Raw genomic sequence first — 13,774 nt, forward strand, 5'->3', positions numbered from 1 at the left:
GAATTTCTTGTTTGTTTGTTTGGGGAGTATGTTATTCTTTTGTTGCCCCTGTTATTCACAGGTCCTAATGTATTGCATTTATTCAGAAATATGTAATCAAAAAGAGACAGCAACACAGGTAGATACATACTCAGCTATGTTCATTTTGCAAGTTCTTGCTATCTCTTTTTATTCCACAAAAAAGGAGTCCAACTGGAGGATAAGTTTTAATAGGATACCTTCATCTTTAGTATACTGTCTTTTACAGCTCTGTGTTTTAAATTTTAAAAGAAATGTAGTTATCTGTGCTCCTTAATGAAATATGGCTTTACTTTGCAAACGCCATTTTTATGCCAATATACTGCCTTTAATTTTCTGGAACACATTTGTCATAGTATTTAAGGCTGGAGGGAACCTTGGAGATCACCTGGCCTACCCTGCTCATTTTACAGATAAGGAACTTCATTAAAATCAGTATGAAATGTTCTATTCTAACTCTATGTAATACTTTAAATTGGTTCCCTGCCATCAAAGGAATACGGAAATTCTGAGACAGTAGCCTTAAGTCAATAAGAGTAAAATGAGGGAAAAAAATGTAGTCAAGGGAATTTGATTCCAAATTTCTCTCATGAGCTATCCCCTTTGTAGAAGTAACTCTCTAAAATGAAATCTAAAGAAATTTACTATAGAAAATTGAATTTGCAGTGAGCAAAATCTTTCACTGTATGCCTAATGAGTTGGACATGAAAACCATCTTAATCTGTGCTTGTCTGTGTGAACTGCTATTATGATCATAACCATTTTCATTCCCCTTCTTAAAAGTCAAGCAATTGTCACTTCTTCACTTCCCTAGGTAATATACAAGGGAATCATTTTTGAAATTTACCCTTCCCACCTTTGACTTACTTTTTCTTATCTTGATTCATACAAGTATTAATTTTAAGGTTTTTTTTCTTTTAGATGTAACTATGAAATATTTACATGGTGGTTTCCTCTTTCATTTTCAAATTCTATCACACAACTTGCTAGTTAAAATTTTTAACTTACCAGAAACTTCCAACAATCCACTAATAGCATTGTAACTCATTAGCCCGGCATGGGGTTTCCGTGGCGCCATGTTGTGTGCAGAGGCAAAAGTAGGCCAGCAGATTCCACTTCTCCCTCCTTGTCCCAAAGGGAAAAAAATCATAAAATTTAGCTAAATGTTTATTTGTACAGGCAAATCTCAATTTTGCAAAATACTTTACCTGAAGGGGGTCTGGTGCTCCGATGGGCAGCAGTAAGCTCAATATTGGGATCATCATTGGTGAGCACATCAGAACAGTTAAATTGGGGGCTGCTTCCTACAACTAATAAGCTCTAGAAAACAGTCATTTATTACATATGTGATAATATGAAATATTCCTAGGACTAGTAATGATAACGACACTGAATTTACCTGAAATAAATTATAATCAAGAAGTTGAAAGTACTAGATTAGAAACCAAGGTGAACCCTCCAAAAAGGTTCATTATTCTTTGGAACCTTTTTTGCAGGTATCCTGGTTGTTATTTTTTGCTAGCAGTACTTTGCGAGACAGTTTTCACTTCTTACCTTAATCTTTACTGTTTTGTTGGAAATTTTGTGAGATGTTGCAGCTGGCAGATATATAATGGGAAGAATTCCCATTCCATTGTCAACCAGGGTCACGTTAGAGACTTGCACACTCTCTGTGGTCTGCAAAACATTTTTTTTTGGCATCATAATCCTAAGAACAACTAACAAAAATCAACAAATCACTAGGAACAAGGCACATTTACCTGAAAATAGATGCCATAATCCCAGCATTTCCAAACAGTAAACCCCTGTATATGAGAGCACCCAGGGAAGCCATCTTGGTTCATATAAACACCATATAAACCTCCATGGGCTTCATTGTTATGCCATTTCCCTACAGAATTAGCTTGATCTAGAAAGAAAATGCAAAACTGAATTATTAAATGAGCAAAGCATGATTTCTGTCTTTATTAACCTCCTCACTTTTTAGTTTGACAAAACTACAAAAATTGACATATTTCTGACTTAATTTTTATATGATGAGCAAATAATGTTATATTTGTCATTTGCAGGTCATATGACTGACCATTAGCTCATATTATTATTTGAGATGATGTACTCATGTTTGATTTTTTTGGTATGTTGCTCTTTTTATTTTAAAAATCCATTTAAAAGAAAGTTTTCTAAAATATACCACATGATGAAAATAAAATTCTCTGAAATATTTTTTTATGTAAGAATTGTGAAAGATTGGTTCTTGATCCTCCTATAATGAAGGGTTCTTGACCCTTCTTCACGCATTTAAGAAGATATAAAGAAGAAAGGAGGCAGTATGGTATAACAGATTGAGCCAGAAAAACTTGATTTCAAGTTTTACCTCTTACATGTCCTGGTTGTGAAATCCTGGACAAGTCACTTAATCTCTTAGAACTCTAGTCAACTTCCCAAGACTATTCACTGGAGAGCAGATACTGACCTGCTTAGGTAGAGGGAGTTTCCTCCCCTAGAAGTTTCCTATACCAACCAATCACAAGTCCTGAAGCAGAGAATTCCTTAAGTGCAGTATGAGATAGATGAAAGGGACCTGCTGTTTGTAATACCAGTGTTTACTATTATTACTATTATTGTTATTGTTATTATGCATATAATGAGAGAAAACGCGGCACAATATATAGAAGATATGATCTGAATTCAGGAAGGCCAGGGTTCAAGTCCTGAATATGGTACCTTTCTAGCGCCTGCCCTAGGTAATTTCCTGTCTTTGAGTTACAGAGAGTTTCAGTAAAAGGAGTTCTTTATGCTGATCAGTCATAGCTTTGGGCCAATATACTTAAGCAGACACCTATGGTTAGGAATCATATTTTGACATTCAATAATTTGGTAAAACAAAACCCTTTTATAAAGAGGTAGAAAAATTACAGACTTTAAAATATTAAATCAAAGAAGTGTTAACTTGATTAGCTAGTTATTGAGACAATTTAAAACTATAATTAGAGTATATATAATGACATCAGTTCTTTCTAATGTCAAAAAGGCTTAAAAGTTTTTCAAAAATATGGTTTAAAAGATAATATAGGAGCAGCGAGGTGGTGCAGTGAGTAGAGCACTGGCCCTGGAGTCAAAAGGACCTGAGTTCAAACCCGGACTCAGATACTTGACACATGTACTAGCTGTGTGACCTTGGGCAAGTCACTTAACCCGACTGCCCTGCCAAAAAACAAACAAAAAAAAGATAATATAAAAAAGTAACAATTATTTCTTTTGAACCCAAGAACTTAAGAATTGTTTAAAGAAATGCTGGTTCAAATCATCAGTATACCCCTATAGAAAGAAACTATTTTTTAAAAAGAGTAGTACAACTTTGGAATTAATATTATTTTTCCCAATGATTAGTCCTGTTGCCTTTTACTTGACTCTTCCAAGTATCTCTGGAACTTAGAATTAGTAAACATTTATCTGTCTATCTATCTATCTATCTATCTTCCAAATTGAGTAGATTCACCATAGGTCCAAGTAGACAACATTTTTTGTGTGTATTTAGGCCAAAGACATTGATTGTGTGAGGTGTTTGGAATACACATTTTATTAAAACTACCCTTAAAAGTACCCATTTTTCTTTGGGATTCCTTATTATCTTGGAGCAATTTCATTCACTCAGCTTGGTCTCTAATAGGAAGAAATGATGTCACCTACTGAATTATATTGACACTTCTTTTAATCGAATGGCAGATGATCTATGCTATAGGTATGTTGTATACCAAATAACTTACCTGGACATGGTTCACCATCAATATGGTAACCAATTCTTTCAAATCCTGCAACAACATTATCCTGTAATATTGTATTGGTACCCATATTTATCTAGTACAAAAATAAAGGAAATACTTTGGGTTAGGTAATCATATAACAGAAATTATGCAATGTATTGATTCCTCTGTAATGTTACATGTGTACATTGCAAAATATACCATCTTTGTCACCATTGTAAAAGACAAAACAATTACAATTAATTAGTCATCCAATTCGAGCTTAAGTTATGCTATTAAATTACACTGGAATCTTGGCATAATGCTATTTTCAAGGTTCCCAGGATTGCCTCATAGGTTGAAACTACCTTATAAAGGACTTCTGATATTTTAGTAACTAAACTCCTTTTGATAGATTCCATGATTAACCTGCCTTATGTCCAACTCCACTGCATTAAAAGTAGTGTTACATTCCTGAGTATTTCTTTTACTTGTTTGGGCTTCTATTTTGTTATCCATTTGACTTATTTGCTAAAGAAAAATATGGACATAATTATAAAGGATTATTAAGCCTCAGTATAGCCATTAGAAATTAATTATTTTAAATTAGATTAGAATAAAAAAACTAGTTCCTTCTGAACATATTTACTAAAACAGATGTTTTCATAAGCCAAGTAAAATAAGAGGATAAAGTAAAAACACATAAGCCTTGTCATTTCTGAAACACGAGGAAAGGATCAAATGATCAATGTAGTGTCAAAGGAAAAGTATACTAAGACCAAGGTATATGGTAGCATCCCTCCCCCAAATCCTATTCTTCTCCATACTGCACTTCCTTCTCCTAATTCCATCCCACTTCTAGCCAAAGAATTTTGCAACACATTCTACAAACTTCAAGGTATCTAAGAGAGGTCAAAAATAATAATAGCAGGAAAATATTAGTAACTTTATTTATAAAATCATGTACTATTTGTACCCAGAAGGAATCTTAGAGACTTTAGGAACCATTATTCTGCTGCTAAGGAAACTATGAGAGAGGTGTAGAGAGGTTTAGGACTTTACCAATTTAGCACTAGACCTGGGATCATAACTCAAATATTTAGAATTTGAAAGCAATGGAAAATTTTAGAAGGGGAAGTGATAAAGTGAGAGAAAAATTATATGAATTAATATTAAGAAAAAGGAGACTCAGAGCCTGTAGTACTATCTTCCTCCTCCTCCTTATATTCCCCCTCCTCATCATTCACATTTATATAGAGCTCTACAGTTCAATTTCCAATGAGTTTTTTGGTGTAAATGTTCCCTTCATAACAACGTAGTTCATAAGTGTAAGATGAGGGCTTTGAATCCAGTTCTACTCTGACTGCAAGTTCAGGGCTCAGTTTACTATTCCATGATCTCTCCGTATGTCTACAAGAGAAGCATAATTTAATTTGACTGATCATAGCACTGCATCAATTACCATTTAGGCAAGAAAGGTTTTCCCTAGGATACTGAACTGGCGGCCTTGTGTGATAAATTTTCTGTCTGTGAAGATATTCAACAGACTCATGGATTATGTAGAGAGTTGAACTGGATAACTTCTAAGGTCCCTTCTAACTTCATGAAATTATAAATTCCTTCTTAGTACCTCAATTGCTGCATGCCACAGTGTTGAAGTTAGTTCTTTTCTGTTTTGGTATGTTCCTGGCCAAACTGAAAAACTAACCAAATTCCCTCGTACTCGGTTGCCATTTCCCCATATCTTTAAGCCTGCAAATTAAAAGAAAATATAAAAAGTAGAGAAATAAAATTATCAATAAAGTTATTTGCCAATTTGGGGTCCTTAGTACTTTATAGTTCATTTCATCTTACAGAGAAACTTAGAGTATTGTTTAACTTCATTAAGGACGGAGAAGAAAATAGATGACTAGTGAATAAAGAATAATAATCTTGCCTTGTGGAAAGAATGTCAACTGTTAAGTGAGCTGGGATAGTGTTTAAGTAGGCAGAGAGGCTGTTGAGCTTCCTTGCCTCCTAAAGCATAAAGGGGTCAGTCTACAGGGTACTGATGTCAGTCATTCCTATAAACATGTAGAGAGTGGTATTCCTGGCCTACTATGGCAGGTTGCTAATAGGATTGTGGAGATAGTTAGCCATTTTGCCTAAGTTACTGTGTTTTAAATCTTAGGATCATGTCATTTTATTCTTTAATATGAATAAGGTTGTCTTGTTGCATTTTTATAGGCCACAAACACCTCACTGAATTCTGACATTGGTGTGGAATCAATGAAGTGATCTGAGTCAGGCTGGACATAGAATATGCCTCATTAGTAAATAATCATTTTATATTTTCAAACTAAAATCTGTTAATTGTTTATATTTATGACACATTGTTCAACTACTTTGTATTTAATCTACATTGATGTCAAACTATGACCAGTTATGACCAGTAATAATTTCTTCCCTTTTCTATAAGTTTAATGAAACACGAAACCTAAATGTAAAATTCAAACCAAAACATTTATTTTACCTTCCCCCACCGTTAAATGAATTATGTTATCCTCAATGTCCAATCCACCAGTACCAAACACACCAATTGCTGGAGAAAAACCATTGTGAAAAGCACAACCATGGACATAAGATGAGCCATACTCTTGAACCTATAAAAAATACGGGGACTTAGTTTATGTATTTGAAGTGAAGCTGAAATACATTTCAAGAAAAAAAATATATTTGCTGTAAATATTGTTTTCAGAAGAAACCTCTTGGGGAAAAAAAAAGCAAAAAAAGTTTTCCTTTATATGAGGAGATCTTCTAGCTTTTACCTGAATATATATATATATATATATATATTTATGTTCTGAATATATTCATATGTTCCTATACATACACACATATGCATATATATAGTCTGCATATGTCTGCAAAATCTGTTTAGCTTAGACTTTTAGAGCTAAAAGGCAGCTCAATATCTTCCAGTCCAACATCATTGTTTCACAGATGAAAGAAAGGTCCAGAGAGATGAGATGTTTGTTTAATTATTATATAATTTGTGAGTGAAAGAACCAGGACTAGAACCCAGATCTCCTGACTCAGTATAGAATGTTGTTGTTTTTTAAACTATATCATGATCTCTCTCTTTAGGCTGCCTTTATTTAAATTCTAATGGAAAAAAAATAAACTATTACTTCTACATTTTGAAGGTTGGAGATGCTATTTCAGTAACAATTCCCTCCTTCACTATTTGGTAAACAGAAATTCCCTCTCATTCCAAAAGATGATGATTTCAACAAAGTTACCTTCATTTAATATAATGTCATTTGGGAAAATATTTTGTGGCAATACAAAGTCAATAAAGAACTGTGGAATATAAAACAAAGTCTTAACCTCTTCACTTTTAGAAATCTTTGTTTCTCCCACTGACCTAAAGCAAATTCTGCAAATGAAATGGACTTCTGATTGCTTTTTAAAAAAAGCAATGGGAAATTTATTATGGTATCTGAGGACTTATTAAACTATTAATTTCGAAGTTGGTTATTTAAATTAATTATGATAAATTATAAATATTTCTGTATCTGTATAAATATATATGCATGTTTTTCTATACACATAAAAATACAAACCTCTCCAAGGTTAAGAAAAGCCAGAGAATATCTTGGATCCGTATTGTCTCTGTAGCCTTCCTGACCACTGTGATAAAATTCAACATTACTGATTCTTGCATTTCCTAAGGGAAACACATATTGAGTTATATGGTTTTCTTGTGAAATAGCTACATTAAAATAACATAGAGAGAGTGGATAAAATTCTTTATAGGTTCTATGGAAACTTAAATTGACCTATTTTTACTTTGCTCCTTTGTGCCCAAGCAAATCAGATGTTATTTTACTCAAATTTAAATTCTGATGTTTTGGAGTGCTTTTAGTATTTTGATCACTATTTGTATACTATGTATATCAGAAGTGGTAGGAACATAACAAAAGGCAGCTTCCGAGTGACTGACACATAATAGGCACTTAATAAATGCTTACTGATTAACCCACTCATTTTCCAGAAGTCAACTAAGAAGAAGGGAAGGAGAAAGAGAATACTAATACTATAGAGAGATTGAGGAAGTGATGATACTTTTGGATTTGGCCAAAAGAGGCGACAATAAACTTTGGTGAAGAAGGATACCATAGAAAGATGAAATCAAAAGCTAGATTTTAGGAGATCAGGAAGGAACTAAAAGGGGAGAAGGAGAGGCAATGAATAGGACCAACACTGCCGCTTGAGAGAAGAGGATATCCTGGTAAAGAACTCATTTTAAAGTTTTTTCTTGTCGTCTTTCTCCAAGCGGATTTGTCTTTAGCAGGTAGAGAAAGTAGCATTTGTAAGAAACTTCAAATGAAAGGTCAGTGGGGGAAAGAAAGTATTTAGAGAGGTAAGTGGTAAAATTCTAGGACATTTTGTATTCTCTCTCTCTCTGTCTCTCTCTGTTTGTCTCTGTCTCTCTGTCTCTCTGTCTCTCTCTCTCTTTCTCTCTCTCTCTCTCTCCCTCCCTTCCTTTAACTATCTTTCTTTATATCTATCATTTATCCATCTCCAAGACTCAGACTATAAAGAGAAAAAAATACCAAAGACAGATCTTTGGGAAATGCCACATTAAAGAATTGTAATTTGGTCTATTATTCTAGCCTATCAAGTCTTTTCAGATCTTATTTCTGAGACCAAGCTTATAGATTCCTCTCAGCTTGATGTCATCTGTAAATGTTATAAACATGCCATTCATTGAAAATTTTGTATAGAACATGGACAAGGATGGAGTGGCATTCTGCTAGAGCCATGCCCAGTTTGATAGTTTGGTCTTATTATATTGTTACTTTTTAATCTACCTGATTGTATTACCATTTAGTTACCATCATTCTAGAAAGGCAATTATGGTACAAAGGTAAACAGTCATAGATTTGGAATCAGAGGATCTGGGTTCAAATTCCAGCTCTTCTAGTTTTTATCTGTGTAATCTTGGGGACTCATTTGATCTTTCAGGGGCCTCATTAATAGAATGGAGAAGTTGAACTGGATGAACTCAGGAGTCCTACCACTTTTAAATCTATTATCCTATTATCGCCATCTTATCCAGAATACCTGTGAGAGACTTCATCAAATGACTTCCTTAATTCTAGGAGTCAACATTCCCTGCTCCTCCCCAAACAGATAGTAGAGCATGACCTATTCTTGGACATTCTCTACTGGTTTTTTTGTGATTTCTGCTTTCCTTTAGAGTTGATAGTAGTTGAGAGCAGAGTAGGGAGCTATATACTTGGTAGAAATGGAGTTTGCAACAGTTTCTTAGCCCTTTGCTTCTGTTCCCTCAGAGCCTATTTTTTAGTTCCTGTTTTTTTTAACTTGAGGTTGAATAGTCAGCTTTTTGGCATGTGCTTTGAATGAGAAATGAAGTCTTTTTCTGGAGCAACTGAAGTTTCATTTCTTATGCCTTAATAATTTTATGTGAAAGAAGATTAAAAAACAACCACCACAATTCTGACCTAATAGCATTTAAAGATGATGCTTTATGAATACCGATTTTAAAATAGTCACAGAGGCAAGATAATGATGGGGCATTTCAACTAAATATATACCTATCATGTCTCTTTGTTCCATACCTTCATTTCCCCACTCTCCTCAGCTTCCTTTTATGTACTGTTTTCCCTCATTAGACAAGAAGTTCCTTGAAGGCAGGAGTTCTTTCTGCTTGTATTTGTATTCCCAACACTTAGCACAGGGCCTGTCATATGGCAAGCAGTTAATAAGGGCTTATTGACTTCATTTGGCTAGAAGTACAGGCATGCATAGAGACGGACCCAGGTGTATCTGCACACTCAGCACATGTACTGTTCACATGTAAGGCTGAAAGTTGTATTCTGGTTTAGAAAAAGAAGTACCTGAAAAATATGACTTGCTTACAATTTCATATCCCATAAGGGTAGAGGAAGAAATGAGGGTAATTGCTACTTAGAATTAATTCTGATCAATAATAAAGAATTGGTTGATGAAGTTGTAGTGATAGAAACCTTGGTAGAAATCAATGATGTTACATTAAAGTTGTGGTAATTCAGAATAGTCAGAAAGGTTTAGCATAATCAGACATGTAGTCTAAACTTCGGGAAAGAAGATTTCAAATTTTTTTCAGGGGAAAAAGATCCCAAGGCCCAAACTTCTGTGATATTATAGAACAGATGTTAGAGTTAGAATTGATTTTCTCCTTCTCAACAACCCTGGGAGGTAAGTGCTATTGTTTCCATTTTATGGATTAGGAAACTAAGCAGGCATAGATGAAGTGACTTGTCTAGTGTCAGACAAATATTTAGTGTGTGAGGCTGGAGCTGAACTTCATGTCCCATATTCTACCCACTATACCACCTAGCTGCTTCTGAACAAATGCTGGATTTGGAGTTGGGAAGACTTAGGTTCAAATCCTGGCCCTGACAATGTGACCATGAACATTTCAATTAGCCTGTCCGAGCCTCAGTTTCCTCATCTGTAAAAAGGAAATAATTATGCAAATAATTGTTACATCACAATTTTGTTGTAAGGATCAGATGAAATCATGTATGTAAAGTGCTTTGCAAACCTTAGAGTATTATATAAACATAATCAACTAATAAATGTCAATAAAATGTCAATAAAATAATAAGAGCTACCTTTTATATAGTTCTTTGAGATAGTTGAAGAGGAATGGGAAGCTCTTAAAAATGAAATTGTGACAAAATCACAAAGTATCCTGGGGAAGATGAAACAGTAGCTAAATATACTGAACTCAGGTTTAAAAAAAGATATACAGCAAAGATGAAAGAAGAGTGCACAGAATGCCAGACAATTACATTAACAGTTAAAAAAGGGTTTTGTCCAAGAAGAGGGAAGTGATAGATCACTCCTTGATAATGATGGTGTGAAATTAAGATATGATACTGAGGAAGAACCACTCAATTTCTATTTTTCTTCTACTTTGTAGTTTGGTAGGGCAGAAGAAACATGATATCAAAGGAAATGAAGATCAAGAAAAGTGAGGAGATTGTATCTAGCCATTTTGAACATGTCCAAGTAATCAGACTCATAAAAATATATTCTAATGTGCTGAAAAAACTGATAGATATGATTGTTGAATAATTGTCAACATTCTTTGGAAAGTCATGGAGAACAGCAAGATGGCAGAAGATGGGAGGAAGACATGTATTTTTAAAAGGGAGCCTGGAGTTTCACAACATCATACACACACACACACACACACACACACACACACACACATATATGTATAGCCTCACATCTATTGTACCCTCAAAAGTATTATCTATCATTTGGGAAGGGAATATAATATAGGATTAGGCTATGTCTTGTTCAAAATCTCTTATCAACTATTGAAAGGAAAACATGCTTACGAAATTTTCATATGACACAAAAGCAGATATTATGCTAGTAGGGAGATAACATGACATAAATAACCACAGGCCTGTTGGTTCTTCATTTCTGGAATGTCAATAACCCCTTTCCATCATTCCCATGTCCACAAACCTATTTTGGACTGTCCTTACTTTTCATCCAGTCTTTTATGCTGGCCTCCTAATTGATCTTATGTTGAGGATCTTCCCTCTCTTCTTTAATGTTCAGATCATAGAACCTCATGATATCTCATGTTTAAAGACCTCCAGCGTTGTCATATTAATCTCCCCAAAGCTAGAACTGTCAAAATTTCTTCATTTGGCATTCAAAGACCTCTTTGATTAGATGGGAAACCACCTTTCCAGCCTCATTTCCTGCTATTCACCTACATATGTACTCTAAACTTCAGTCAAACTTGACTTCTCTCTTTTCACATACTCTGCATTTTCCTAACTGTGCTTTTGCTAAAGCTATTCTTTTATATTTGGAATGTTCTTCCCAATCAACTCTGCTCATCTGCCTCTTTCCCACCCTTTCAAGGCCCAACCTATATGTTCTCTCTTCCATCAAGTTTTCCCTGATCCCACCACTGGAAGCAACCTGTCTATCCTCTGAGGACAGAATGTTGAACTTCCTTATTGTATTTTTGTTCTCTCTTTGAGTTATCCGTGCATGTTTTATATCACCCTACTAGGATGTAGTTAGGATCTATAGCTGTTTTTGTTTGTTTCCCCCATAGTACTTAGCATAATGTTTTGTGCTTAGTAAGAGCTCAATAAATGTCTGCCCAATGGATATTTGAAAGATACTCAATAAATTTCAATAGATTCCTATTGCCTTTATGTTGAGATATATGCAGTGGAAATTGGTCAACGAGAACCCAGGCTTCAGGAGCATACACAGCACAAGTCACCAGGTGGAAGTAGAGTGAGCTTGCTTTGAGGCATATACAGTGGAGGGTCCTGGTTTTACCCATGAGGGATGGTATCAGGCAATGCACATGCTCTCAAGGACTAGATTCTTATGTTGGCCAGTCCTCTATTACATAGAGACTTTTCTATTTAGTTTTTAAAGCTCTTCACAATTTGGCCCCAACTTCTTCCCTGCCCCACCCCCACCATTTCACACACCTGGAATGTACATCATCCTCACCTCTGCCTCTTTTCCTTTAAGACACAACAAAAATATCACTTTTTTGCATGAATGAAGACTTTCCAGTTTCTAGGGAACTCCCTCTTATACTACCCTGTATTTAACTCCTTTGAATATATTTGTGTTTATTAAATTATATTTATGTTGTATATATTTTAATATATACTTTCTGCCTCCCCAATTAAAATATAAGCTTATTGTAGGTAGGACTTATTTCTTTCTTCGTGTTTATATCCCCAGTGCCTAGCACAGTACCTGGGACATAGTACAAAGTAATAAGTATTTGTTGAATGATTGTATCAATTAAAAAACCACCTTTCCTTCCCTCATTTAGAAAACAAACCAAATTTGCATTAATCAAACAATACCTTTGTAAGTCACCGCATTTTCAGTGAATGAGCTGACCAACACTCGTGCTCCAAAGGATTCATTGAACAGACCTGGATAATCTTCACCAATTATTTTAATATTCCTGCTCAGTATACCAACATCAGCTGCCAATGTGTAGTTCTGGCCTGTGCTTTGTATTTGATATCTTTCAGCTGCAACAAAAATGTAAGTTATCCAATTACCAATACTAAGAAACAGCTATTTTTATGAGTCAATTTTCTTTCCAAAGTAATATGGTAAAGACCTTTCTATTTGTAAAATGTCAGCATAAATGTTCAGTAAATTAAAACTTACCCATGTTGATTTACATATTCAGACTTGAGTATATTACATATTAAACTGTCATATTTTTTGTTTACACATTGAAACATAGCTAAAATATTTGTACAAAATTATTTCAATACTATGAATATAATCAATGATTTCAGAGTTATTACTTATTAGTTCCTGGAGGTAACTTGTAATCATCTCAAATTATTCACTAAAATATGTCTGTGTGGTAAATTAAGAAGCTTATTATCATTTTGATAGATGAGGAAATTAAATAGCCAAAATGACAAACTCTTTCACCTTGCCTAAGGTCAATGCCTTAGTTGCCTTATGTACCTTGTAGCATTGTATATTATCCACAGAATCATGGAATGACAGAATTTGAGAGTTGGAAAGGATTTCACCAGCTACATAATTGAAAAAAAATTACATCAATAATTAAACAAGCCTGGCTTTTTCCCCCAACTGTGAATCTAATTAGGTTATATTAAGTCCAAAATGATAGATGTTATTCAATCCTAGAATTTTGCAACTTGAAGCAATAATAGAGACCATTTATTCCAACTTGGTAAGTTTACCAATGAGTTCAAGGTTAAAGAGCTATAACTTGAACCCAGGATGTCAAACTCTATGTCCAATGTTCTTTACATGTAAAATTTCCCTCATTTTTTGCTATCTACTGAAAATCCAATTTGATTTCTGATATACAGTGCAAGTAATAAGAAATGGTTGAGTTTATTTAAAGTTATATATCTGCTAGCAAAGATAGTTTTGGAGATTGGTTATATTCTATTTGGCAT

General features: G+C 34.3%; 1 protein-coding gene across 1 annotated transcript in view; it reads right to left on the minus strand.

Moving 5' to 3' along the window:
• The window catches only part of PKHD1L1 (PKHD1 like 1), a 190,671-nt gene that overhangs the window by 40,601 nt on the left and 136,296 nt on the right, over positions 1 to 13,774 (minus strand). The window contains exons 59-67 of the mRNA XM_036765700.1: positions 12,683 to 12,856; positions 7,367 to 7,470; positions 6,274 to 6,403; positions 5,392 to 5,513; positions 3,786 to 3,876; positions 1,779 to 1,927; positions 1,573 to 1,695; positions 1,227 to 1,338; positions 1,027 to 1,143 (exon numbers count right to left, since the gene is read on the minus strand). Coding sequence (XP_036621595.1) covers positions 1,027 to 1,143; positions 1,227 to 1,338; positions 1,573 to 1,695; positions 1,779 to 1,927; positions 3,786 to 3,876; positions 5,392 to 5,513; positions 6,274 to 6,403; positions 7,367 to 7,470; positions 12,683 to 12,856 — 1,122 coding nt within the window. The remainder of the gene's footprint in view (positions 1 to 1,026; positions 1,144 to 1,226; positions 1,339 to 1,572; positions 1,696 to 1,778; positions 1,928 to 3,785; positions 3,877 to 5,391; positions 5,514 to 6,273; positions 6,404 to 7,366; positions 7,471 to 12,682; positions 12,857 to 13,774) is intronic.

This window comes from Trichosurus vulpecula, chromosome 1 (genome assembly GCF_011100635.1).
Source record: "Trichosurus vulpecula isolate mTriVul1 chromosome 1, mTriVul1.pri, whole genome shotgun sequence".
Classification (NCBI taxonomy): domain Eukaryota; kingdom Metazoa; phylum Chordata; class Mammalia; order Diprotodontia; family Phalangeridae; genus Trichosurus; species Trichosurus vulpecula.